At 41.9% G+C, this 27683-nt stretch overlaps 1 protein-coding gene across 4 annotated transcripts in view; it reads right to left on the reverse strand.

Moving 5' to 3' along the window:
• The window catches only part of DOCK3 (dedicator of cytokinesis 3), a 649329-nt gene extending 622893 nt beyond the window's left edge, over positions 1 to 26436 (reverse strand). For all 4 annotated transcript variants that reach the window (XM_032161429.2, XM_032161424.2, XM_058442283.1 and 1 more), the window contains exon 1: positions 26034 to 26436. In XM_032161429.2, the coding sequence (XP_032017320.1) occupies positions 26034 to 26424 (391 nt within the window). In that variant the 5' untranslated portion in view covers positions 26425 to 26436. The remainder of the gene's footprint in view (positions 1 to 26033) is intronic.
• Between the last annotated feature and the right edge of the window lie 1247 nt (positions 26437 to 27683).

A 27683-nucleotide genomic window follows, 5' to 3' on the forward strand; every position in this document is an offset into this window, starting at 1 on the left:
TTGTATGGAACCACAAAAGACTGCGAATAGCCAAAGTAATCTTGTACAAAAAGAACAAAGCTAGAGGCATCACAATATCGGACTTCAAAATATACTACAAAGCTACAGTAACCAAAGCAACATGGTACTGGCATTAAAAACAGACACATAAACCACTGGAACAGAACAGAGAAAACCAGAAATAAATCCACCTATTTACAGCCAACTGATTTTCAACAAAGGTGCCAAAAATACACATTGGGGATAGGACACTTTCTTCCATAAATGGTGCTGAGAAAACTGGGTTTCAATATGTAGAAGAATGAAACTAGACACCTGTCTCTCACCATACACAAAAATCAACTCAAAATGGATTAAGGAGGTAAACATAAGACCCAAAACTACAAAACTACTAAAAGAAAACATTGGTCTACACAAAGATTTTATGACTAAGACCTCAAAAGCACAGGCGACAAAAACAAAAATAGACAAGTGGGGCTACATTAAACTGAAAGCTTCTGCACAGCAAAGGAAACAACAAACAGAGTAAAGAGACAACCTACAGAATGGGAGAAAATATTTGCAAACTATTTATCTGATAAGCGACTAACATACAGAATATACAAGGAACTCAACAGCAAAACCAAATAATCCCATTAAAAAGTAGGCAGCAAGCTGGGCTGCAGCAAGCTGGGCAGCAGCAAGCTGGGCAACAGCAAGCTCATGCCTGTAATCCCATCACTTTGGGAGGCCAAGGCGGGAAGATCACTTGAGGCCACAGGTTCAAGACCAACCTGTGCAACAGAGCAAGACCCAGTCTCTACAAAAAATTTAAAAATTAGCTGGGTGTGGTGGCGTGGACCTGTTGTCCTAGCTACTCAAGAGAATGGCTTGAGCCCAGGAATTCGAGGCTGCAGTGAGCCATGATCCTGCCACTGCACTCCAGCCTGGGTGACAAAGTGAGAAACTGTCAAAAAAAAAAAAAAAAAAAGGGGGACAAATGCTGGCAATGATGCAGAAAAAAGGGAACTCTTATACACAGTTGGTAGGAATCTAAATTAGTATGGCCATTATGGAAAACAGTATAGAGACTTCTCAAAGAACTAAAAACAGAACTTCCATATGGTCTAGCAATCTCACTACCGAGTATCTATCCAAAAGAAAGGAAATCAGTATATATCAAAAGGATATTGGCACACCCATGTTTATCACAGCACTATTCACAATAGCCAAGATACGGAATCAGCCTAAGTATCTCCCAATGGATATGGATAAAGATAATGTGGTATGTACACACAATAGAACACTATTCAACCATAAAAAAATAATGAAATCCTGCCATTTGCAGCAACATAGTTGGAACTAGAGGTCATTATGTGAAGTGAAATAAGTCAGGCACAGAAGACAAATATTACATGTTCTCACTCATATGTGGGAGCTTTTAAAAGAAAATGGATCTCATGGATGTAGAGAGTAGAATGATGGTTACTAAAGGCTGGAAAAGGTAGGGAGGAACAAAGGGGTGGTTAGTCAGTGGGTACAAACATATAGTTAGATGGAAGAAATAAGTTCTAGCATTGGACAGCACAGTAGTAATATACAACTTATTGTATATTTCAGAAAAGCTAGAAGATAGTATTTGTTTTGTCTTTTTTGACATAGAGTTTCACTCTTTTCGCCCAGGCTGGAGTGCAATGGTGCAATCTCTGCTCATTGCAACCTCCACCTCCTGGGTTCAAGTGATTCTCCTGCCTCAGCCTCCCAAGTAGCTGGGATTAGAAGCACGCACCACTACATCTGGCTAATTTTGTATTTTTAGTAGAGACAGGGTTTCACCATGTTGGCCAGACTGGTCTCGAACTCATGACCTCAGGTGATCTTGCCTGCCTCAGCCTCCCAAAGTGCTCGGATTACAGGTGTGAGCCACCACTCCCTTCCAGAAAAGGATATTTGAAATGTTTCCAGCACAAAGAAATGATCAATGGCCGGGCGCAGTGGCTCATGCTTGTAATCCCAGCACTTTGGGAGGCCGAGGCGGGCGGATCACCAGGTCAGGAGATCGAGACCATGGTGAAACCCGTCTCTACTAAAAATACAAAAAAATTAGCTGGGCGTGGTGGCGGGGGCCTGTAGTCCCAGCTACTCAGAGAGGCTGAGGCAGGAGAATGGCATGAACCTGGGAGGCGGAGCTTGCAGTGAGCCGAGATTGTGCCACTGCACTCCAGCCTGGGCGACAGAGCGAGACTCCGTCTCAAAAAAAAAAAAAAAAAAAAAGAAATGATCAATGTTTGGGGTGATTAATATCTTACATATCCTAATTTGCTCACTAAACATTGTATGCATGTATCAAAATATCACATATATTCCATAAATATGTACAATTATTATGTATCAATAAAAAAGAAAAAGAAAAAATAGAGCAAGATCAGCTTCAGTAGCAGACTTTTGTCTCCTATGGCTAGTGGATCCTTCCTGATAGCTGACACAGGTCAACAGGCTTGACTGCAAGCCTCTTGCGCTGCAGTAAAAGAACCTTGTCCCCTCTCTGCAGAAGACAGACATAGTAACAAAGTTGACCAGTTGCCATATGGCGCATACACTTAAGCAGAACAAGGGAATACACACAGTCTTAAAAAGAGAGATATTCCCATACCAGCTACTCAGGAGGCTGAGGCAAGAGAATTGCCTGAACCCAGGAAGCAGAGGTTGCAGCAAGCAGAGATCGTGCCACTGCACTCCAGCCTGGGCAACAGAGCAAGAATCCATCTCAAAAAAAAAAAAAAAATGTCCAACAACATTCTTTGCAGAAATAGAAAAAATCCATCTGAAAATACACATGGAATCCAAATAGCCAAAACAATATTGAAAAATAAGCACAAGGTTGGAAGGCTCAACTTCCTGATTTTAAAATTATGACAAAGCTACAGTATCAAAGCAGTACGACACATGTATAATGACAGACAAATAGACCAGTGAAACAGAATAGAAAACCCATATATAAATCCCCATATATATGGTCAAATGATTTTTGACAAGCATGCCAAGATTTCATTTGATGGGAAAAGGACAGCCTCTTCAACAAATGGTGCTGAAAAAACAATATCCACATACAAAAGAATGAAGTTGGACTCTTCTCCACTATCACATACAAACATTAACTCAAAATGGATAAAAGACCTAAAATAGATTTAGTCCTGATTTCCTTGATACGCCAACGGCACTGACGACAAAAGAAAAATTCACAAATTGGACTTCATCAAAGCAAACTACCAGCGAAGTGAAAAAGCAACCTATAAGATGGGAAAAAAATATGTAAATCACTTATCTGATAAAGGATTGATATCTAGAATATATAGAGAACCCCTAAAACTCAACAACAAAAGAACAGACCCAATTAAAAAATGGGCAAAGGAACTGAACAGTGAAGAGATACAAATGGCCAATAAGCACACAAAAAGAGACTCAACATCATCAGCCATCAGGGAAATGCAAATTAAAACCACAATGAGATGCCACTTCTTAAAAGACAGAAAACAATTAGTATGGGTGAGGATATGAAGAAACTGGCACCCTTGTGCACAGCTACTGGGCACACATGAAAAAGAGTGCAGCCTCTACTGAAAAAGGTATAACAGTTCCTCCAAAAATTAAAAAATTACCATAAGATCCAGCAATTCCACACCTGGGTATATAGCAAAAAAAAAAAAAAACTGAAAACATACATCCACAGAGAAACTTGTACATGAATGTCCATAGCATAATTATTCATAACGATGAAAAATGAAAAAGTAGAAACAATCCAACTATCCATTCTGGTAGATGGACAAATATAGTATATCCATATAATAGAATATTATTCAGCCATAAAAAGGAATGAAGTATTGATATATGCTAAAACATGGATAAGCCTTAAAAACATACTCAGTGAAAGCAGCCAAACACAAAAGGTCACATAATATATGATTCCATTTATATGAAATGCCTAGAATAGGCAAATCCTTAGAGACAAAAGGCCAATTAAGGGGTGCCAGGGTGGGGGAGAGAGAATGAGTAGTGACTGCTAATGGGTATAGTATTTCTTTCAGGGGTAATGAAACTGTTCTGGAATTAGATACTGGTGATGGAGGCACAACTCTACAAATATACTAAAAATAATGGGATACTACACTTTAAAGACTTAACTATATGGTATGTGAATTATACCTCGACACCCTTGCTATTTTTAAAAGATAAAAAAAGAAAAATAGTAAGCAAAAGATGATAAACATCATGGAAGAAAACTTACTATGAGAATAAATTTTATATAACTGATTTTTACCTCAAAAAAATTAAAATAGCACAGACTTTAGGACCTAAGACCAAATATAATCAATTATTACAACAAAGCAGCAGACAAAAACAAGTGTCTCTCCAGTCACAGGAAGCCATCACAGAAGAACTTTAAAAGCATTAGAATAATTTTTTATGGCTGCATAGTATTCCACAGTGTATATGTGCCACATTTTCTTAATCCAGTCTACCGTTGTTGGACATTTGGGTTGGTTCCAAGTCTTTGCTATTGTGAACAGTGCCGCAATAAACATACGTGTGCATGTGTCTTTATAGCAGCACGATTTATAGTCCTTTGGCTATATACCCAGTAATGGGATGGCTGGGTCAAATGGTATTTCTAGTTCGAGATCCTTGAGGAATCGCCACACTGACTTCCACAATGGTTGAACTAGTTTACAGTCCCACCAACAATGTAAAAGTGTTCCTATTTCTCCACATCCTCTCCAGCACCTGTTGTTTCCTGACTTTTTAATGATCGCCATTCTAACTGGTGTGAGATGGTATCTCATTGTGGTTTTGATTTGCATTTCTCTGATGGCCAGTGATGATGAGCTTTTTTCATGTGTTTTTTGGCTGCATAAACGTCTTCTTTTGAGAAGTGTCTGTTCATATCCTTTGCCCACTTTTTGATGGGGTTGTTTTTTTTCTTGTAAATTTGTGTGAGGTCATTGTAGATTCTGGATATTAGCCCTTTGTCAGATGAGTAGGTTGTGAAAATTTTCTCCCATTTTGTAGGTTGCCTGTTCACTCTGATGGTAGTTTCTTTTGCTGTGCAGAAGCTCTTTAGTTTAATTAGATCCTATTTGTCAATTTTGGCTTTTGTTGCCATTGCTTTTGGTGTTTTAGACATGAAGTCCTTGCCCATGCCTATGTCCTGAATGGAAATGCCTAGGTTTTCTTCTAGGGTTTTTATGGTTTTAGGTCTAACATGTAAGTCTTTAATCCATCTTGAATTAATTTTTGTATAAGGTTTAAGGAAGGGATCAAGTTTCAGCTTTCTACATATGGCTAGCCAGTTTTCCCAGCACTATTTATTAAATAGGGAATCCTTTCCCCATTGCTTGTTTTTGTCAGATTTGTCAAAGATCAGATAGTTGTGGATATGCAGCGTTATTTCTGAGGGCTCTGTTCTGTTCCATTGATCTATATCTCTGTTTTGGTACCAGTACCATGCTGTTTTGGTTACTGTAGCCTTGTAGTATAGTTTGAAGTCAGGTAGCATGATGCCTCCAGCTTTGTTCTTTTGGCTTAGGATTGACTTGGCGATGCGGGCTCTTTTTTGGTTCCATATGAACTTTAAAGTAGTTTTTTCCAATTCTGTGAAGAAAGTCATTGGTAGCTTGATGGGGATGGCATTGAATGTATACATTACCTTGGGCAGTATGGCCATTTTCACGATATTGATTCTTCCAACCCATGAGCATGGAATGTTCTTCCATTTGTTTGTATCCTCTTTTATTTCACTGAGCAGTGGTTTGTAGTTCTCCTTGAAGAGGTCCTTCACGTCCCTTGTAAGTTGGATTCCTAGGTATTTTATTCTCTTTGAAGCAATTGTGAATGGGAGTTCACTCATGATTTGGCTCTCTGTTTGTCTGTTATTGGTGTATAAGAATGCTTGTGATTTTTGTACACTGATTTTGTATCCTGAGACTTTGCTGAAGTTGCTTATTAGCTTTAGGAGATTTTGGGCTGAGACAATGGGGTTTTCTAGATATACAATCATGCCCTTCATGCTAAAAATTCTCAATAAATTAGGTATTGATGGGACGTATCTCAAAATAATAAGAGCTATCTATGACAAACCCACAGCCAATATCATACTGAATCGGCAAAAACTGGAAGCATTCCCTCTGATAACTGGCACAAGACAGGGATGCCCTCTCTCACCACTCCTATTCAACATAGTGTTGGAAGTTCTGGCCAGGGAAATTAGGCAGGAGAAGGAAATAAAGGGTATTCAATTAGGAAAATAGGAAGTCAAATTTGTCCCTGTTTGCAGATGGCCCCATTCTTTAATGGCGTCCACCCATTACTCTGAACTCAGTAATTTTAACTAAGAAACAGTAGCTATGTTAAAAAGAATACCCTATTGAACCAAAATACACCTTTCTGGAATTTAATTGGCTATCCTGAAGCTCTTTTGTAAAAGAAATCTAAATCTATAAAGGAAATCTCCATTTTTAAGGATATCTGCCTCTAAGTATTAGAAACTCTTACCATTCTTTTATTTTTATTTTTATTTATTTTTTAGTTTTTTTGGAGACAAAGTCTCGCTCTATTCCCCAGGCTAGTGTGCAGTGGCACAATCTCAGCTCACTGCAACCTCCACCTCCTGGGTTCAAGCGATTCTCATGCCTCAGCCTCCCCAGTAGCTGGGATTACAGGCACCCACCACCATGCCTGGCTAATTTTTTGTATTTTTAGTAGAGACGGGGTTTTGCCATGTTGGCCAGGCTGGTCTCAAACTCCTGACCTCAGGTGGTCCTCCTGCCTCAGACTCCCAAAGTGCTGGGATTACAGGCGTGAGCCACCACACTTGGCCAACAATTTTGTATTTAGCAAACAAAGTATTTTTTTAAGGCCTATTAGAGCTAATAAATGAATTCAGCAGTTGCAGGACATAAAATCAACACGCAAAAACCAGTTGTGTTTCTGTATATGAACAACATGAGAATGATATGAAAAGGAAGGCCAGGTGTGGTGGCTCACACCTGTAATCCCAGCACTTTGGGAGGCCAAAGTGGGAGGATCATCTGAGGTCAGGAGTTCGAAACTAGCCTGGCCAACATGGTGAAACCCCATCTCTACCAAAAATACAAAAAGTTAGCCAGGTGGCAGGTGCCTGTAGTCCCAGCTACTTGGGAGGCTGAGGCATGAGAATGGCTTGAACCCAGGAGGTAGAGGTTGCAGTGAGCCGAGATCATGCCACTGCACACTAGCCTGGGTGACAGAGTGAGACTCCGTCTTAAAAAAAAAAAAAGAAAAGGAAAGGAAATTAATGAACAATATGAAAAGAAAGAAAACAATTTCACTTATACTAGCATCAAGAAATACAATACTTAGGTATAAATTTAACCAAAAAATGAAAAATTTGTATATTGAAAATTATAAAACACTGCCAAAAGAAATTAAAGACCTAAATAAAGATAACCCATGTTAACTGATTGGAAGACTTAATATTGTTAAGATGACAATCCTGCCCAAAGCAATCTACAGATTCAATTCAGTCCCTACCAAAATCCCAACAGTATTCTTTGCAGAAATATTTAAAAATTCATCCTGAAATTCATATGGAATCTCAAGGGTCCTCTAATAGCAAAAATAATCTGGAAAATTAGAACAAAGTTGGAGGACTCACACTTCTGATTTTTAAAGTTAGTACAAACCTACAGTATCAAAACAGTGTGATACTGGCATAAAGACAGAACTATATAGACCAATGAAACAGAATACAGAGCCCGGAATAAACCCTCACATATATTGTCAAATGATACTCGACCATGGTGGCAAGACCATTTAATGAGAAAAGGACAGTCTCTTCAACAAATGGTGCTGGGAAAACTGGATATCCACAAAGAATAAAATTGGACCCTTATAATACCACATATGAAAATTGACTCAAACTGGATCAAAGCCTTAAACATAAAATCTAAACTTAAGAAACTCTTAGAAGAAAACATATGGGGAAAGGTTCATGACACTGGATTTGTCCATAATTTCTTAGATATGTCACCAAAGACACAGGCAACAACAACAACAAAAAAAGATAAATCGACTTCATCAAACTTAAAACGTTCATGCATCGAAGGACACTATCAACACAGTGAAAAGGCAAACAGCTACAGAATGAGAGAAAATATTTGCAAACCATATATCTGATAAGAAATTAATATCCAGAATATATAAAGCGGGGTCCCTAACCGAGCTGCAAAAACCACGAGGTGAGCAGTGGGTGAACAAGCATTATCACCTGAGCTCTGCCTCCAGTCAGATCAGCAGTGACATTGGATTCTCGTATGAACCCTATTGTGAACTGTGCATGTGAAGGATCTAGGTTGCACGCTCCTTATGAGAATCTAATACCTGACGATCTTGAGGTGGAAGAGTTTCATCCAGAAACCATCCCCTCTGCGGTACGTGGAAAAACTGTCTTCCACGAAACCAGTCCCTTGTGCAAAAAAATGTTGGAGACTACTGATATAAAGAACTCCTAGACTTCAACAACAAAAACAAAAACAAAAACAAAATTGAGGCCAGGCACAGTGGCTCATGCCTGTAATCTCAACATTTTGGAACTCCGAGGCAGGAGGATCTCTTGAAGATAGAGGTTCAAAACCAGTCTGGGCAACATAGCAAGACTATTACCTCTAAAAAATAAAAAATAAATTAGCTAGGCATGGTGGCACACAGCTGTAGTCCCAGCTACCCAGGAGGCTGAGGTGGGAGAATACCCTGAGCTCAGGAGTTTGAAACTGCAGTGAGCTATGATCGTGCCACTACTGCACTCCAGCCTGGTGACAGAGCAAGACTCCGTCTCAAAAAGAAAAAAAAAAAAAAAAAAAAAAAAACTTTTTAGATTGACTTTTAAAATGGGCAAAGGATTTGAACAGACATTTTTCCAAAAAAGACATACAAATGGCCAATAAGCACGTGAGAAGATTCTCAACATCACTAATCATCAGGGAAATACAAATCAAAACCACAATGAGAGACCACTTCACATCTATTTGAAAGGCTATGATCAAAAATCAGAAAACAACAAGTATTGGGGAGGATGCAGAGGAACTAGAATCCTTGTGCACTGCTGGTGGAAATGTATAGTACAGCCACTACAGAAAACAGTATACTAGCTCCTAAAAACACTAAAGGCAGAATTACCATATTGTTCAGCAATTCCACTTCTTGGTATATACCCAAAGAAATAGAAAACAGGGAGCTTAACAAGTACTAGCAAGCCAATGTTCACTGCAGCATTATTTACAATAGCTAAAAGGTAGAAACAACCCAAGTGTCCATCAGCAGAAGAAGGAATAAACAAAATGTGGTATACCCGTACACTGAAATATCATTCAAATATAAGAAGGAACGAAGTTCTAACATAGACTACACCATGGATAAACCCTAAAGACCTCATGCTAAGTGAAATATGCCAGACACAAAAGGACAAACATTGTATGATTACCTTTTTTTTTTTTTTTTTGAGACGGAGTCTCACTCTGTCGCCCAGGCTGGAGTGCAGTGACGTGGTCTCGGCTCACTGCAAGCTCCACCTCCTTGTTTCATGCCATTCTCCTGCCTCAGCCTCCTGAGTAGCTGGGACTACAGGTGCCCGCCACCACGCCTGGCTAATTTTTTTGTATTTTTAGTAGAGACGAGGTTTCACCGCGTTAGCCAGGATGGTCTCAATCTCCTGACCTCGTGATCCGCCCGCCTCAGCCTCCCAAAGTGCTGGGATTACAGGCATGAGCCACCGCGCCCAGCCATATGATTACATTTATATGAGTTATCTAGAATAGTCAAAATCACGGAGATAGAAAGTAGAGGCCAGGCACAGTGGCTCACACATGTAATCCCAGCACTTTGGGAAGCCGAGGTGGGTGGATCATGAAGTCAGGAGTTTGAGACCAGCTTGGCGAACGTAGTGAAACCCCATCTCTACTAAGAATACAAAAATTAGCCAGGCATGGTGGTGCGTGCCTGTAGTCCCAGCTACTCGGGAGGCTGAGGCAGGAGAATCACTTGAACCCGGGAGCAGAGGTTGCAGTGAGCCGAGATTACACCACTGCACTCCAGCCTGGGCGACAGAGCGAGATTCTGTCTCAAAATAATGAATGAATGAATGTAAAACAGTAGTTGCCAGGGGTTCAGGGTGAGGGGAATAAAGAGTTATCATTTAACTGGTGTAGAATTTCAGTATGGGATGACGAAAAAATTCCAGAGATAGACAGTGGATGACAGTTACACAACAATGTGAACATACTTAATGTCATGGAACTGTATACTTCAAAATGGGCAGGGCACAATGGCTCATGCCTGTTAACTCCAGCTCTCTGGGAGGCCAAGGTAGAAGGGTCTCTTGAGGCCAAGGGTTCGAGACCAGCCTAGGCAACATGGCAAGACCCCATCCATACAAAAAATTTTAAAAATTAGCCAGGCACGGTGGCACATGCCTATAGTACTAGCTACTGGTGAGGCTGAGGCAGAGGATCACTTGAGCCCAAGAGTTTGAGACTACAGTGAACTATAACTGCATCACTGCACTCCAGCCTGGGACAGAGAGCAAGACTTTGTCTCCAAAAAAAAAAAAAGGTAAAAATAGCAAATTTTATGTTACATACGTTTTGCCACAATAAAAATGAATTATAAACAACCATAGGGGAAAAGCTTCATGATCCTGACTTTGGCAACAGTTTCGTAGCATGACACCACAAGTACAAACAAAAGAAAAAAACAGATAAATTGGACTTCATCAAAATTTAAAATTTTTATACATCTAGAGACACTACCAAGTGAGCAAAAAGACAACCACAGAATGGGAGAAATATTTCCAAGTCACCTATCTGATAAAGCAGGGAGGGTTCCCCAACCCTGCTGTATCCCCATTAGGAACCAGACCACACAGCAGGAGGTGGGCAGTGGGTAAAGAAGCAAAGCTTCATCGGTATGTATTACAGCCACTCCCCACTGCTCACATTACCACCTGAGCTCTGCCTCCTGTCAGATCAGCAGCAGCATTAGATGAACCCTATTGTGAACTGCTCATGCAAGGGATCTAGGATGCATGCTCCTTATGAGAATCTAATGCCTGGCTGATACGGTTTGACTGTGTCCCTACCCAAATCTTATCTTGAATTATATCTTCCATAATCCCCCATGTGTCGTGGGAGGGACCTGGTGGCAGGTAATTGAATCATGGGACTGGTTACCCCCATGCTGCTGTTCTCATGAAGATCTGATGGTGAGTTCTCACAAGATCTCATGGTTTCACAAGGGGCTTTTCCCCCTTTTGCTTGGCACTTCTCCTTGCTGCTGCCATGTGAAGAAGGACACGTTTGCTTCCCCTTCTGCCATGATTGTAAGTTTCCTGAGGCCTCCCCAGGCATGCTGAACTGTAAGTCAATTAAACCTCTTTCCTTTATAAATCAGCCAGTCTCAAGTATGTCTTTATTAGCACCGTGAGTACAGACTAATACACTGATGATCTGAGGTGAAGCTGAGGCAATGATGCTGGCACTGGGGAGCAGCTGCAAATACAGACTAGGTTTGACAATCAATTGTTTGCAGACTCATCTGAAACCCTATCAGTGAGTGGCAAGTGACAATTAAGCTGCATCAGATGGCAGGCTTTACAGTGGCAAGTGAGTTAATGTACTTAACACAGCTGTATCTGGTGGCAGGCTTTAAGTCACAATCCGACACTTAATTTACTCCTCAAATAGCACGCCCATTATTTTATTTACAGTCCATGCCTCTTTCCCACATGGTGCACTTGTCTCAGTCACAGTTTTGGTAAGCCCACAAGCTAGCTCTAGCCAAAATGAGTAAAAAACAAACATCACTGGAGAGCTTCTTTGAAAAGGGGGGAAGACTCAATGATGAGACAGCAGAAGACTCTAAGACATTCTAAGAATGCCAACAATAAAGAAAGCTGCATTTAAAAGAAAATACCAGCCAGGCATGGTGGCTCATGCCTGTAATCCCAGCACTTTAAGAGGCCGAGGCGGACAGGATCACCTGAGATCAGGAGTTTGAGACCAGCCTAGCCAACATGGCGAAACTCTGTCTCTACTAAAAATACAAAAATTAGTCGGGCTTGGTGGCATGCACCTATAATCCCAGCTACTCAGGAGGCTGAGCCAGGAGAATCGCTTGAACCCAGGAGGCAGAGGTTGCAGCGAGCCGAGATTGCACCACTGCGCGCCGGCCTGGGCAACAGAGCAAGACTCCATCTCGCAAAATAATTAATTAATTAATTAATTAAAATACCAAGAGTCCTACTTAAATTACTGGTTCATTGCAACAAATGATTCACTATGTGGCAACCAGCTATCCAACAAAGCCATGAAACCTTCAAAACTGTCTCACCACACAGAGACCAAGCATCCTGCATTAAAAGACAAGCCTTTGGAGTTTTTCAAAAGAAAAAAAATGAAACACTAAGAATAGAAGCAATTATTGAAGGCCACCGCTTCATCAAATGTGTCTGCACTTGAGACACATTCTTAGTGGCTAATCACATCACTAAAACTAAGAAGCCCTTTACTATTGGTGAAGAGTTGATCCTGCCTGCTGCTGAGGACATTTGTCATGAACTTTTAGGAGAGGCTGCAGTTCAAAATGTGGCACATGTTCCTCTTACAGCTAGTACTATAATTAGACAAACAGATAAAATAGCAGAAGATATTGAGGTACAACTGTAAGAGAGGATTGAGTCACTGTGGTACGCAATCCAGGTTAACAAGTCCAGCAGTGTTGAAAAGGCAACAGTGCTTGCTTTTGTGCGATATGTTTTCAGGAGGATGCACATGAGGATATGTTGTGTGCACCTTTGTTGCCAACTAGCACCACAGCTGCAGAACTATTCAAGTCTTTGAATGATTACATATTAGGAAAACTGAACTGGTCATTTTGTGTCAGTATATGCATAGATGGAATGGCTGCCATGACTAGACAGCTTTCTAATTTCACTACTCAGGTCAAAGAGGTCACTTCAGAATGTGAGTCTATGCACTGTGTCAAAAAATGACAAAAAAATGTTGCCTGAACTTAACATTTTGCAGGATGTGATTAAAATTATCAACCACATTAAAGTACATGCCCTTAGCTCATTCTATTTGCACAGCTCTGTGAGGAAATGGACGCAGAGCATACATGTCCTCTCTTATATACAGAAGTGAGATGACTTTCTAAAGGTAGATCACTGGCCAGAGTTTTTGAGTTATGAGAGCAGCTCCAGTGATTTCTTTTAGAGAAACAGTCAGTCACTACTGGCAGCACATTTCAGTGACACAGAATGGGTCACAAACTGCTTGTGTGACATATTCAACCTGCTCAATCTGTCACTTCAAGGGAGAACAACAACTGTGTTCAAATCAGCAGATAAAATGGCTGCATTCGAAGCCAAACTGGAATTATGAGGGCAATGAGTGAACACTGGGATTTAGCAGAGATTTTTTTTTTTTTGTGATGGAGTCTCACTGTGTTGCCCAGGCTGGAGTGCAGTGGCATGATCTTGGCTCACTGCAACCTCCTCCTCCTCCCGGGTTCAAGTGATTCTCCTGCCTCAGCCTTCCGAGTAGCTGAGATTACAGACATCCGCCACCATGCCCAGCTAATTTTTGTATTTTTAGCAGAGATGGGGTTTCACCATGTTGGCCAGGCTGGTCTTGAACTCCTGACCTCAAGTGATCCTCCCACCTTGGCCTCCCAAAGTGTTGGAATTACAGGAGTCAGTCACTGTGCCCAGCATTTTTTTTTTTTTTTTTTTTGAGACGGAGTCTCGCTCTGTTACCCAGGCTGGAGTATAGTGGTGTGATTTTGGCTCACTCCAACCTCCACCTCCCAGGTTCAAGCAATTCCCCTGCCTCACCCTCCCAAGTAGCTGGGACTACATGCACGCACCACCACACCCAGCTGATTTTTCATATTTTTAGTAGAGATGGGGATTCACCTTGTTGGCCAGGCTGGTCTCGAACGCCTGACCTCAAGTGATCCACCCACCTCAGCTTCCCAAAGTGCTGGGATTACAAGCATGAGCCACCAGGACCGGCCTTTTTTGTTTGTTTTTTGAGATGGAGTCTTGCTCTGTTGTCCAGGCTGAAGTGCAGTGGCGCAATCCTGGCTCACTGCAGCCTCCACCTCCCAGGTTCAAACAATTCTCCTGCCTCAGCCTCCCCAGTAGCTGGGACTACAGGTGCATGCCACCACGCCCAGCTAATTTTTGTATTTTTAGTAGAGATGGGGTTTCACCATGTTGGCCAGGCTGGTCTCAAACTCCTGACCTCAGGTGATCCACCTGCCTCAGCCTCCCAAAGTGCTGAGATTACAGGTGTGAGCCACCATGCTCGGCGAGCAGAGATTTTAAAAGAGACTGAGCCAGGGCCTTCTTTTTCCCAGCTGCTGCATGATCACGTATCTCAGCTTTCAAAAGAGTCTGAGCGTTACTTCCCAACCACAAAAGACCCCCAAACTGGGAAGGAATAGATCCACGACTCATCTGTGAATAAATCAGGTGAGCTGACTTTGTGCATGCTAGAAGAGGATCAACTGCTTGAGATCACAAATGACAATAGCCTTAATAATATGTTTGCGACAACTTCAAATCTCCATACATTCTGGATTAAAGTCAAGGCGGAATATCCTGAGATTGCCACAAAAGCACTGAAAAGCCTACTTCCATTTCCAACATCCTATTTTTGTGCAGCAGAGTTTTCTGCAGTGATGGCAACCAAAGCGAGATTAAGGCATTGACTGGACATAGGCAACACACTTCTGGTGTCACTGTCTTCCGTCACCCCCAGATGGGACCATCTAGTTGCAGGAAAACAAGTTCAGGGCTCCCATTGATTCTACATCATGGTGAGTTGTATAATTATTTCATTATATATTACAATGTAATAAAAATAGAAATAAAGTACACAATAAATGTAACACACTTGAATCATCCTGAAACCATTCCCTCATCCTGTCCATGGAACAACTACCTTCCACAAAACCAGTCCCTGGAGTCAAAAAGGTTGGAGACTGCTGTATAAAGGATTAATATCCAAAAAATATAAAGAACTCCTACAACTCAACAACAAAAAACCAAATAACTCAATTAGAAAATGGGCAAGGCTTTGGAGACACCACTGCCCCCCAAAGCTCCCTGCCACCAGCCACGGTCAACCCCACCATGTTCTAGGCCATGGACAGACCTTGAGCCACGTCTCCCTTGAGCTGTTTGCAGACAAAGTTCCAAAGACAGCAGAAAACTTTCATGCTCTAACCACTGGAGAAAAAGGATTTGATAATAAGGGTTCCAGTTTTCATATAATTATTCCAGGGTTTTTGTGTCAGGATGGTGACTTAACACGCCATAATGGTGTGGCAAGTCCAGCTACAAGGAGATCTAATGAGAACTTCATCCTGAAGCATACACTCACTGGAACTAGCAATTTTCCTATAGATATCAATGAGGAAGAAACAAATATCCCTGTATTAACACCATAACCCTCATAATCACTTGTTTGTATTAATAATGTCAAATCACTAGAAACTCAGTTAAACAATTGATAGTCAAGAAGCAGAACTGGTAGTAGGGGACCTTTTACTTTTGTCATGCTTGAGGATTTATTCCTCTCAAGCATGTATCAATTTTGAAATTTTTCAAAATCCAAGTCTGTGGAGGAAATAATGCCCTATTATAACAAAAATGCAGAAAACAAGTACCCTCACTGTCCTGGAGGACAATCTGGCAACAGTTAATTTCAAACAACCAACTGCTCAAAAGTAGGAAAGTAAAGGATAGTATATCTGTATTACAGAACAGCAGTCTTAAAAGAGTGAAGAATCCAGATATAAGAACATGTTCAAAGTATAATAGACTTAAAATAAAAGTAAATTATAAGACAATATAAGCAGTAAGGTTCCAAATTTATTTTAAATGCCTACTTAAATGTATATACAAAAAAAACCTAAAAAGATATGACAATATGTTGAAAGGGGTTGTCTGGGTAATGAAAATAAGACATCACCTTTATGTTCTTTTTTGTATGTTTTTCTGTATTTAGTGACATTTCTGTAATGATATATATGTTATGTAATCAGAAGGAAATGTTGCATAGGAAAATAAAAAGCTCAAATGTTTTCAAGATATTGAATTCACAATATGGAAAAGACTAGATATGTCATATTTTAGGAAAAAAACTAACAGAAATAGACAAAATCTCTTCTTGGTGCTCTTAAAGGTTTAACCTTGAGTCCTCTGGAAAAGTCACTCATCCAAAACACAGCATTCCCCAAAGATGTCAAATAAAAGAAGTATTGTTGGGATAAGTTCAAACTGCATCCCAATTACCTGCTGTAAGATTTCTGGATCACTGTTGTGATGACTGTGAAACTGTAGGTGAGAGAGAGGGATTCATACTGGAATCCTAAGGCTCCCACTCAAAATCTGTCATCTGAACTCAGCCATAGGCACTAAGCCTCTCTAACAGGCTCAAGAAAGAGAAAGGCCAAGAGAAAAAAAGTATACTCATGATGTCACAAATTTCTAACAATCAAATATTATTAGGTTTATAGCCTGCCTTTTAAAATACCATCAGGATTAAGAAAACAAAATAAAATTCTTCACTAGGTTGGACTCTTAATTAAGCATTCACCAGTCACTCACTATGAACTAGGTCCTGACGATACAAACATGAAGACAAAGTTCCTTATCCTCAAGAAACTCAGTCCCTGAGGAAGAGATGAAATTAAGCATGATCTAAAAGGATAAATGCCATACTAGAGGTTGGTACCAACTGCAGTAGAAGCAGCAGTGCTTATTTGTATCAGGCAGAGTAGGGAAAGGCATAAAAAAGAGATGACATTTGAGCTTTTTCAGTTAACATTCCCCAAGCAGAGAAAGGGAATCATGGGATTCCAATGATATAACAACACACTGAGTAAAGCAATAAATGTAGGAATACTATAGTCCTGTCTGGAAAAGGGTGAGTTGTCCAGCATATCTAGAGTATAGAAAATGTGGAGAGAGACCTGGCACGGTGGCTCACGCCTGTAATCCCAACACTTCGGGAGGTCAAGGCAGGCAAATCACTTGAGGTCTGGAGTTCAAGATCAGCCAAGAGGAGACAGGAGATGGGAGAGGGGAGAGGGAGTGGGGGGGTGGGGGAGAGGAGAGCAGGGAGGGGAGGGGAGAGAAAATGTGGAGAGAATGTCAGAAACAAAACTCTGAGAAAAGTTTAGTGCCACCCTTCCTCCTGTACAGGAAGATGAAAATGAAGTTAACATCTTTTCAATGCTGATATTTCTTTCTCACTCCCCGTGCTTTAGTAAGTCCACACAGACTTTTTAGCAGCATCTTTCCCCCTTGTTAAAACACCATAGCCATGAACTAAGGCTAAGGAGCCCATCCTAACCCCAAACATTTTCAAGTTCACAAAGGTGGTACAGCTGGCGCTATCATAAAATGTTCATACAGATAATCTGCATTCAAATCACAACACTGCAAACACTACTTGTTTATACACTAGACATAATTTCCCTCTAGGACAATAAAATTTTCTTCCTCTCCTGTCCAATATTTTTATTAGCCACTTTGAAAAACATAGAAGACAGGCTTATCAACTGCATAAAGGTTCAAAGAAAATATAGTAATATCTTGGATTACAAACTTCAGCTTCAAAAAGATTTGACAGGTTGTACTCATGAGCCAAATACAGTGTTAATGTTAACAGAAATATAAAATATTTTTAAATGAAACTAAAATTTTACATTTCTGTTTAATATCAATCACACAAGTTCAGGATGGAGGGGATATAGCTTTACTTCAGTTCATATAAAATAAAACCTAGAGTTGTTATAAATTCAGTATGAGCAATTAGTGTGAAATGGCAGCTCAGAAGTCTCCAAAAATCAGTCTTTATACCATATTAACAAAAATGTCCAATTCAGTGTTACAAATACGTGTGTAAAACCTTCTGCACGCCTGGTTCTGAGGTGTGTCTGCCAAGAATGCAAAGATAGACCAGGCACGGTGGCTCACGCCTGTAATCCCAACACTTTGGGAGGATCACGGAGTCTTACTCTGTCACTCAGGCTGGAGTGCAATGGCGCAATCTCAGCTCACTACAACCTCCGTCTCCCAGGTTCTAGCGATTCTCCTGCCTCAGCCTCCCAAGTAGCTGGGATTACAGGAATGTGCCACCACGCCCGGCTAATTTTTGTATTTTTAGTAGAGGCAGGGTTTCACTATGTTGACCAGGCTGGTCTCGAACTCCTGACCTCAAGTGATCCACCCACCTAGGCCTCCCAAAGTGCTGGATATACCGACATGAGCCACTGTGCCTGGCCCAAGATAAGAATTTTAAATATATTTTTTATTGTAGGTCATAGTCAAAAGTTGGAAAGACATTAGTCTAATGAAGAGGATAAAGTAAATATACCACTATAAAGTACAAAGTATAACAGGATTTAACAGAATAAAATATATCTGGTTGGAGAAAGAGAGGGGTAGGGCCAAGAATCTAGGAAAGGATTTATAGAGATAAGAATATATGAGAGAAGTCTTGGCAGGCTGGAAATAATTTAAGAAATGAAGATGTGGGGGAAAGGCATTCTATGTAGAAGGAACAATATGAACAAAGACATGATGCAGCAAATAAGTGTTTAATGGTCCTGGGACATGGCGGCACTAGTTATAAGTTAAGTACAAACAGAAGAACCTGGGGAAAGTTCAGTTTGGCTAAAGTGTAAAGTATTAACAAGTCAGTGGATGAGGCTGAACATGCGAATTTGAACCATAACATGAAAGTGCTGGATACATGATAAACAATGAATGCTAGCTGTTCCAATTAGTCTTAGCTCTGGGGCCTTAAACCATATTATCTCTAAGATTTCTTAGAGTTCTAAAGTTTATGACTTACTGAAGAGCTATGATGCAAGTTATTTATATAAAGGCACAGAACAAGGACTTATAAGAAACTACAGGGAGTCATTATTCTACTCAATAAGGAAGAATGTTCTCATTACAGCTAACAATAAAATGGGCTGTCCCAAAAAGTGGTGAGGGCATTGGCAATAGATACGTTTGAATATAGGCCAAATACATATCTGTTGAAGGTATGGTACCAAATCAGTATTATCAAGTTCTGTGTTTATCACACTCTAATTCTTCTATCATGTTGGTTCTCACTTATTAGCAAGAGCTCATGAATGAGTTCCGAAGGGAGAGGGTGAATCATCATATTAAAGTAGGAGGATGGGATTTTATTCCACTGTAGATAAGCAGGAAAATGGGAAGCTTCTGAATGACATTTCCCAACATAGCAATTATCTTTACTAGAGTATCCTAAGGTGTGATATAGCAAATCAACTGCAAGTACTTAGCTAAAATAATTTGGTGATGTATAAAAAAAAAAATAAGGTTTTAAGAGCCTTTATGTGAAAAAAATACTTGCTTCTCCATGCAAAAGCTGTCAAAAGGGGGTATGCAAAACACTTAAATGCATAATCATAAACAGGTTTGGCTTGTTCATTACAATAAAAGCATAACATTGGAATTAAAATCCTAATATAGCATACCCAACAATGCTTACATGTTGGGAATAATTTCAGATCATTCTTAAAGAATAAAGACACAAAAATCTTAAAAAACTCAAAATACAAACTATTAAAAATTAAAATTTAGCACCAATGTAAAAAAATGCTATGAAGGTAAAGTACTTTCAACCTCAATGACCATTCTTTTGAGACTGTCCTGCTTCAGAATGCATCTAATACTACACAGAAATAGGTGCCATGTTTACAATTTAGCTTAATGTTTCTAAATCATATTCTAATACTGCATGATAAAATGAACTAGAAATCTGAGTCTACTGAATAGACTTAAGATGATTAAAAACTTAAACATAAAACCCAAAACTATAAAACTACTAAAAGAAAACATAGGGAAAATGCTTCAGGACATTCGTCTAGGCAAAGATTTTTTTTTTTTTTTTTTTTTTTGAGACGGAGTCTCGCTCTGTCGCCCAGGCTGGAGTGCAGTGGCACAGTCTCGGCTCACTGCAAGCTCCGCCTCCCGGGTTCACGCCATTCTCCTGCCTCAGCCTCTCCAAGTAGCTGGGACTACAGGCGCCCGCCACCATGCCCGGCTAATTTTTTGTATTTTTAGTAGAGACGGGGTTTCACTGTGGTCTCGATCTCCTGACCTCGTGATCCGCCCGCCTCGGCCTCCCAAAGTGCTGGGATTACAAGCGTGAGCCACCGTGCCCGGCTAGGCAAAGATTTTATGACTAAGACCTCAAAAGCACAGGTGACAAAAACAAAAATAGACAAACGAGGCTACATTAAACTAAAAGCTTCTGCACAGCAAAGGAAACAAGCAGAGTAAAGAGACAACCTACAGAATGGGAGAAAATATTTGCAAACTATTTATCTGATAAGGGACTACTATACAGAATATACAAGGAACTCAACAGCAAAACCAAATAATCCCATTAAAAAGTAGGCAACAGGCTGGGCACAGTGGCTCATACCTGTAAACCCGCCACTCCCAGGAGGAAGGGTCTCTTGAGGCCAGGAGCTCAACACCAGCCTGAGTAAAATGGCAAGACCCAGTCTCTATAAAAAAAAATTAAAAATTAGCTGGGCATGGTGGCATGGACCTGTTGTCCTAGCTACTGGAGAGGATGGCTTGAGCCCAGGAGTTCAAGGTTACTGTGAGCTATGATCATGCCATAGCACACAAGCCTGGGTGACATAGCAAGACCCCATCTTAAAAAAAAAAAAAAAAGCAGGGCGCGGTGGCTCATGCCTGTAATCCTAGCACCTTGAGAGGTCAAGACGGGCAGATCACTTGAGGTCAGGAGCTCGAGACCAGCCTGGCCAATATGGTGAAACCCCATCTCTACTAAAAATAGAAAAGAATTATCCAGGCGTGGCTGCGCACACCTGTAATCCCAGCTACTCGGAAGGCTGAGACAAAAGAATCTCTTGAACCCAGGAAGTGAAGGTTGCAGTGAGCCGAGATCACACCATTGCACTCCAGCCTGGGCATCACAGCAAGACTCTGTCTAAAAAAAAAAAAAAAAGAAAAGAAAAGAAAAAAAAAAAGTCCAACACAGAAATAAAATTCCTTAAATATAACTATCCAATTTAACTTGAAAACTGTAGAGTGTGTCTCATCTTCCAAGACAGAGTCATATACTACTGACAAATTCCTTTCAGAGGACACAGTGTAATAATACAATCTGTGGCTGAGCATCTCAAAGTCCTAGGTTCAAATCTCTCAGCACTTACTATCTAATGTATCTTAGATCAGTTACTTAATTTCTCTAGCTAAAGCTTCTTTCTCATCTGTTTAAAAAAGGGGGCAGAGGCAGTGATACAGTATAAAGCTCAAGTACAATCATGAATGAGGAAGTTCCCCATAAACACTAAACAAGACATCAAGCACATCCTCACTTTTCAGAACAAAATAAAGTCATAGGTATATGAAATCTTTCCTACCCCTAGTGGATGATGTCTTTACCTCTAAAGGGGTATTGGGGCCCTTCGAGAGGTTGCAAAGGTTGGGCTTCCCTCACTGAATAAATAACTAAAGAGCACACTGTCTTCAGACTATTTCGGTGAGTTCTAGTCCATTTACCAACAAATTTACTCAAATTTCTTGAACACTAATTCTTTCACATCTGGTTTCAAGGATCTATTACCTCCCCACCTTCAGATTCTTTTCCTGCACCATAGGATCTTTACAAGTTTCTTTTAAGGACTCAGGATTTGTTTGTTTGTTTGTTTGTTTTTAAGTGCTTTTCTTCCCTATCTGGGGAAACCTAACTAAAAGGAAGTTAGGTAAAAATGCATAAAATATGCATTACTTTTTAAATAGGAAAAAATAAATATAACATTACAAAACTAAAATGTAAGGTCCTCAGATTGGTAATGAGAAAAATTTTTCATGTTCTATTAAAAGGGATTTAGAAAACATAAGCAATAAATGCCCTAAATTATTTTAAAATTTGCCTTAGCTAGGCACAGCGGCTCACAGGTATAATCCCAGTGACTCGGGAGGCTGAGGTGGGAGGATAGCTTGAAGCCAGCAGTTTGAGACAAGCCTGGGCAACATAGCAAGACCATGTCACTAAAAAAAATTTTTTTTAATTAAAATTTAAAAATTAGACAGGCAAGGCTGGGCGCGGTGGCTCGGGCCTGTAATCCCAGCACTTCGGGAGGCCGAGGCGAGCGGATCACGAGGTCAGGAGATTGAGGCCATCCTGGCTAACATGGTGAAACCTCGTCTCTACTAAAAATACAAAAACAAAATTAGCCAGGCATGGTGGCGGGCGCCTATAGTCCCAGCTACTCGGGAGGCTGAGGCAGGAGAATGGCATGAACCCGGGAGGCGGAGCTTGCAGTGAGCCGAGATCACGCCACTGCACTCCAGCCTGGGCGACAGAGCGAGACTCCGTCTCAAAAAAAGAAAAAAAAAATTAGACAGGCAAGGTGGTAAACAACTGTAGTCCCAGTTACTTGGGAGACTGCTGCGGGGGGATCGCTTGAGCCCAGGAGTTCAAGGCTGCAGTGAGCTATGATCATGCCGGTGTACTCCAGCCTGGATGATAAGAGCAGGACCCCATCTCTCAAAAAAAAAAAAAAACATTGCCTTCATGACATTCATGACAGCAGCAGAATAAACAAGATGACCTTCTGAAGCAGCTTCCACTTCTAAGACGTCAAACTAATACCTATGTACTCAAACCTTTACCACTTTTCTATTCAAGGAGTGTAATTACAAACATTCTTGTTTTAAAAATTGTTGGTGTTTGCTGCTCTTGCTGTTGCTCCTGTTAGAGGGTGAGAAAAGTATTTTCTTGGTTTTTGTATTCTATATTTGGTACTCTGGGTACAGTCAGTATAGGGAAAGACAGGTGTTTCACAAAAATAGCTGGATTTTTCTCACCTAATACACTTTAGAGCAGGAAGCTTCTTGGAAAGGTAGAATAAAGAATGGAAGGATGCAGGATTTTCCAAGCATTCATGGCAACAGAAAGGAAAGCAGAGATTCTCTAAGAGGGAAAGGGACATAAGAAGTCAAAACATGGGCGAACGGGTACAGTAAAGAACAGTACCTTACAGTACCAGAGAAAGAAAGCAAGACAGTCAAGTATTTCACAAAATACTGCCCACTGCCAAGAAGAAAATTAAGGAAAATATACAATCGTTGAAGGACAAAAAAAAAAATTAACAACCTTTGGGATCTAGTTTCTTTATCTGTGTAATAACGATAACATTACGACTACTCTGGGAATCGACATGGGGTTACCTAAGTGAGAGTCCCGGGCACACTGACAGGCCTATCACTGACCCTCAGAAAAGGATAATGTCCTCCACACTGCCTAAAGTCACTCACAGAATATTACAATGGAAAGGGGAGCTCAGTCATCACCTCATCCTAAATGAATAAACCAAACAATTCAGTCATGTTATAATCTGTAAAGAATTCCTATATTATAAAAAATTTAGTAAGATATTACTACAGGATCTCAAAGCCTTACCAATGTCAAATACAAATGAACAGCTGCAGTGGAAAAAACCCTTTGTACTGCTGCAACAGGGGACTCCTTCCCTCACTAACATCAGGGCAAAAGGAGGCCCTCGAGGCCCTCCTCCACAAATTTCTCCAAATTGGTAGGAAGTGTAAGGGGTTTCCCTCCTTGCAATGTGATTATAGGTTGACGAACAGAGACAGAAATCTGTGCTCCAAGTTAGTCATAAAAATCAAAGCTGAAACTCAAACATTTTCTCACAGGAAAATGGTAATGGTTGTATTTTCAAGCTAGCCCTCATAGCAATTAAATGATGCAGCAAAAATGCCATTTTAATTGACTATTTTTCTCATAAGTATAATGTATAAGCTACTTTATAAAGTGGATTTTACGAAAAGGTCTAGAAGTGTAGCCCTAACATCCTCACGAAAAAAAATGTGTCCTGAGTTTTAAACAATTTACACAAAAACTTTTAGATCATAACTAAGGCAGGGACAGTAGAAGACTGTGAGATAAATAGAGAGTTGCTTGGTTTGGTAGAAAAGGCATCTAAGTTATGCTAAACCACAGCTGCTATGAAAATGTCTTCAGTGTAACTGTCTCTCTCATTTAGCAAGCATTTAAGCTCTGCCCTGAGCCCAAAGCTGTGGCCCTCTAAAGGGAATAACAATTTTTCTAAAGCTAAACACACAGTCCTAGGAATGCAAGAATTTCGTTGCATCTTGCTGGGTAAATCACACACCAAATCCTAGTGCTTTGAGATTCACATGTACCTATCTTGATTACCTTGCATTGGCTCTGTCTCAGAACTAACACACTTAGTGTTATTAGTCTAAATACTAAGGGAAAAGAAGAAACTATTAAGCATTCAGCATGTTCTCATTTCACTTTCACAATCCTGTAAGATAGGTAAACATTATCCCCAATTTATACATTAAGAAAATGATGTTAAATGATGTTAAATTACTTGCCCACACCACCAGTAAAGAGAAGCTAGGACTCTGAATTCCACTTTGTCCACTATTCAAGGGCTCCTCCCTCCACCCCCCCACCCCCGCCAAAAAACGGCTCCTCTCCCCTCCAAAAAAATCAATCATGGGGTGCCACTGGAGAGTTGACCACTCACATCAATTATTTGTTATTCCAGTTCAGCAGTTCTGGGAGCGAGTTATGGAGAAGATAAACCACCAACTCCTCATTTCACAGAATCAACTCAGTATTCAGGGAATACTCTAAGAGAAGGGGTAAAATGTCCCTAGAGGTGAATACTGGCTCTTTGCATCATTTCTCAATTCCTTCTCAATAGAGACTCTAGGACCGGAGCTCCCTTTATCACCTCCATCCTAACATAGCTAATTGTTTCAGAAAGTTACCTTTTAAAACAAGATTTTCTACCAGAATAGAAGACCTCTCTGCTGGTCCTCGAATTTAAATAAATTCAATTTTCACACGATAACCTGCCTGACAGCATTCCAAAACATTCGTTACCACTGCAGTTTCAAGTTATTTTGTAGTGAATTGTGAACTAAATCTTGATTAAATTGCAGTAAAGATGGGAAACAAAAATCTATGTTTAGACATGTTTCCTATCTAAAATTTTCCATTACGAGCTTAGGAAAAACAAAACCTGTACACTCAGCATTTTAAATCTGTTTCTAACTGAACAAGATGATAGGTGATGCAATGAGGCTTAACTCTATCATGTAATTGCCACAAAACGCTAACATTGTAAAACATTCAATACTTTAAATTACTGAATATTCTCTTTAAAGAAGTTGAATATTGTAAGAATTATTTAGCTTCTGGAGTTTAACACTTACAACATTAAAAAAACGGTTTCTAAGAGGAATAAGGTCTCATCTGAAAACAGGGTTTAAAAAAAAAACCGTGTAAACATTGATACATGTCCAAAAACATTTCCCATTGTAAGGTATTATTTCTAATACTAAAGGCAAAACAAATTAAAACAGATCAAACATTTGCAGTCAAATGTCCAAATTTTTGAACTGGGAAAATGATGTCAACGTTTCTCATCCGTTTTCTTGTAAGGTTCCAGACCAAAAATAAACAGCCATCGGGCTCATCAATTCAGGTGCGGAAACTCATTAAAATCGAGCTTTTGGAGCGGAGAAAACATATTCCCAGAATTTGGTTTCTCGGGTAAAATTGCCCCGTGGCCCACACCAGAAACCTCGGGCAACTGCCCGGGCCTTGCCCACCCCTCCCGCGAGCCGCACCTGCCAAGGCCGCACCGCCAGCGCCCCCTGCCGCCCTCTCTGCACAGAGACTCGCGCCCACCCCCGCACCCGCACCCGCACCCGCACCCGCACCTGCCCCTACCCCGCGCTCGCCCCGCGCCGAGGCCGCACAGCCTGCGGGCAGGGGCGGGGGCACGAGGATGCGAATCCAGGCGGGGCCGGGAACTGGGCGCGCCCCCCAGAACCCCCGCCACGGCCAGGCCTGAGCCTCACCTACCTACGCCGTATTTCTCCTCCTCCGTGGGGGTCCACATGGCCGTGCCGGGCGCGGCCCCGCGGGCGCGGCGACCGGGCGACAACGCGGCGGGGACGGCCGCGGGCCCGGCTGTGGCGCACCGCGAGTCGAGGCGGGGACGGTCAGGCGGCGCGGGGCAGTGGGCGGCGCATCCCTCACAGGCCGTCCGGGATGCCGCCGCCACCCCCGCCACGTCTGGACCGCGAGGCTCCGCGGGTGGCCCAGCAGCCCCTGGAGGCGCGGGCGAAGGCTCGCCACCTGTCCGTCGCCGCTGCTCCCGTGCCGCCGCTTGCTTCCTCACAGCTCCGCCGCCCGGCTCCCGGCGCCGCCGCGGCTCGGCTCGCCCCAGCGGGCTCGCAGGACGCCCGCGCATGCGCCACTCCCTGCCGCGCAGGGGCTCGCGCTGCCCGGGCTCGCGCCGTCCCGAGCCCGCGCGCGAATCCACGCGCCGCTGCTGCGCGCCAGCGGAGGGAAATCCGCGAGAAGCGATTGGACTGCCTGGCCCCGGACCGGCTTCTAGAATCGCTGGTCTGGGGCCCTCAGCTGCAGCAGACTCCGGAGGGGGCGAAGCCGGTCAGGTGGGCGACTCCCTCTACCCGGACTCCCCACTCGCTTCCGCTTCCAGTGCCTCCTGACTGCGCCCCGAGATGGCCACAGGCCTCCTGGTCGGAGACGGGAGATCCAGAAAAGGAGGAGACGACACCATTTTCAGACCCATCCCAGTGTCACCCACAATGCTGTCGGAAAGGTCCCCGGAGCCACCTTGTGCATTCCCAGGGCCCGCAGGATGGAGTCGCCACGAGGGAACCAGGTGGGGTGCACTCGTGCCCCTCTCTCCTGGATCCCCTCTGGGCTGAGGCCGCTGACACCTCCTGGGTTCTTGCTTCTCTGAGATGGCCTGAGTGGTGAATGTTTGGGGCCAGAACAATCACAGCCGCCTTGCTAGTAAGGAAGCACTTCATTGGGCCCTTCGGGTTCCTACCCAGGACACGGCATCTGCTGCTCCTGGGTGTCTGCCTCCCTTGGAGCCCTAAGAACTGGCTCCTACCGGAAACTTTCCTCCTCTCTCTCCTCCCTAAGAATCCATTCATTCTGATGCCTGTAAATGTCACCTTGTGACCCCCAAGTCAACCACTTACCAAAGACCAGGAACTGCAGGACTTCTCCTTTCCACCTACATTTGGACCACATGCTCTAATCCCAGCAGATTTGCCCATCTCTGTCACTAGTATTGCTAAGTCAAAACCCTAGTGTCGTTCTTCACTAGCACTCTCAGACACCCCCACTCTTCAAAGCCCAGCTCGGCCCCTCACCTCCAGGAAACCTGCCCTGACCCGTAGTCACCTTTCCTTCTTTGTCTGGAATTAGAGCTATGTTCGGTTTGTCTTATTTCCTTTATAAGACTGTCAGCTCCCAGAAGGCAAGCTCCAGGCTAAAATCATCTTTCTAACCCCTCACCACCAACCCAGCACCTGGTGTATAGTTGTTGCATGGGAAGCCAGACTAATACAAGAATATCTTGTAATCAACAGATCTTGATTCTTCCTTCAAAGTGTCATGATTGGTAACTCCTCCCAGGCCTGACTGTGCTCCCCTGGGTTATGGTCACCCTTTCCCACCTTCCGATCTTCA

This window comes from Hylobates moloch, unplaced genomic scaffold (assembly GCF_009828535.3).
Source record: "Hylobates moloch isolate HMO894 unplaced genomic scaffold, HMol_V3 SCAFFOLD_8, whole genome shotgun sequence".
In the NCBI taxonomy this organism is placed as follows: domain Eukaryota; kingdom Metazoa; phylum Chordata; class Mammalia; order Primates; family Hylobatidae; genus Hylobates; species Hylobates moloch.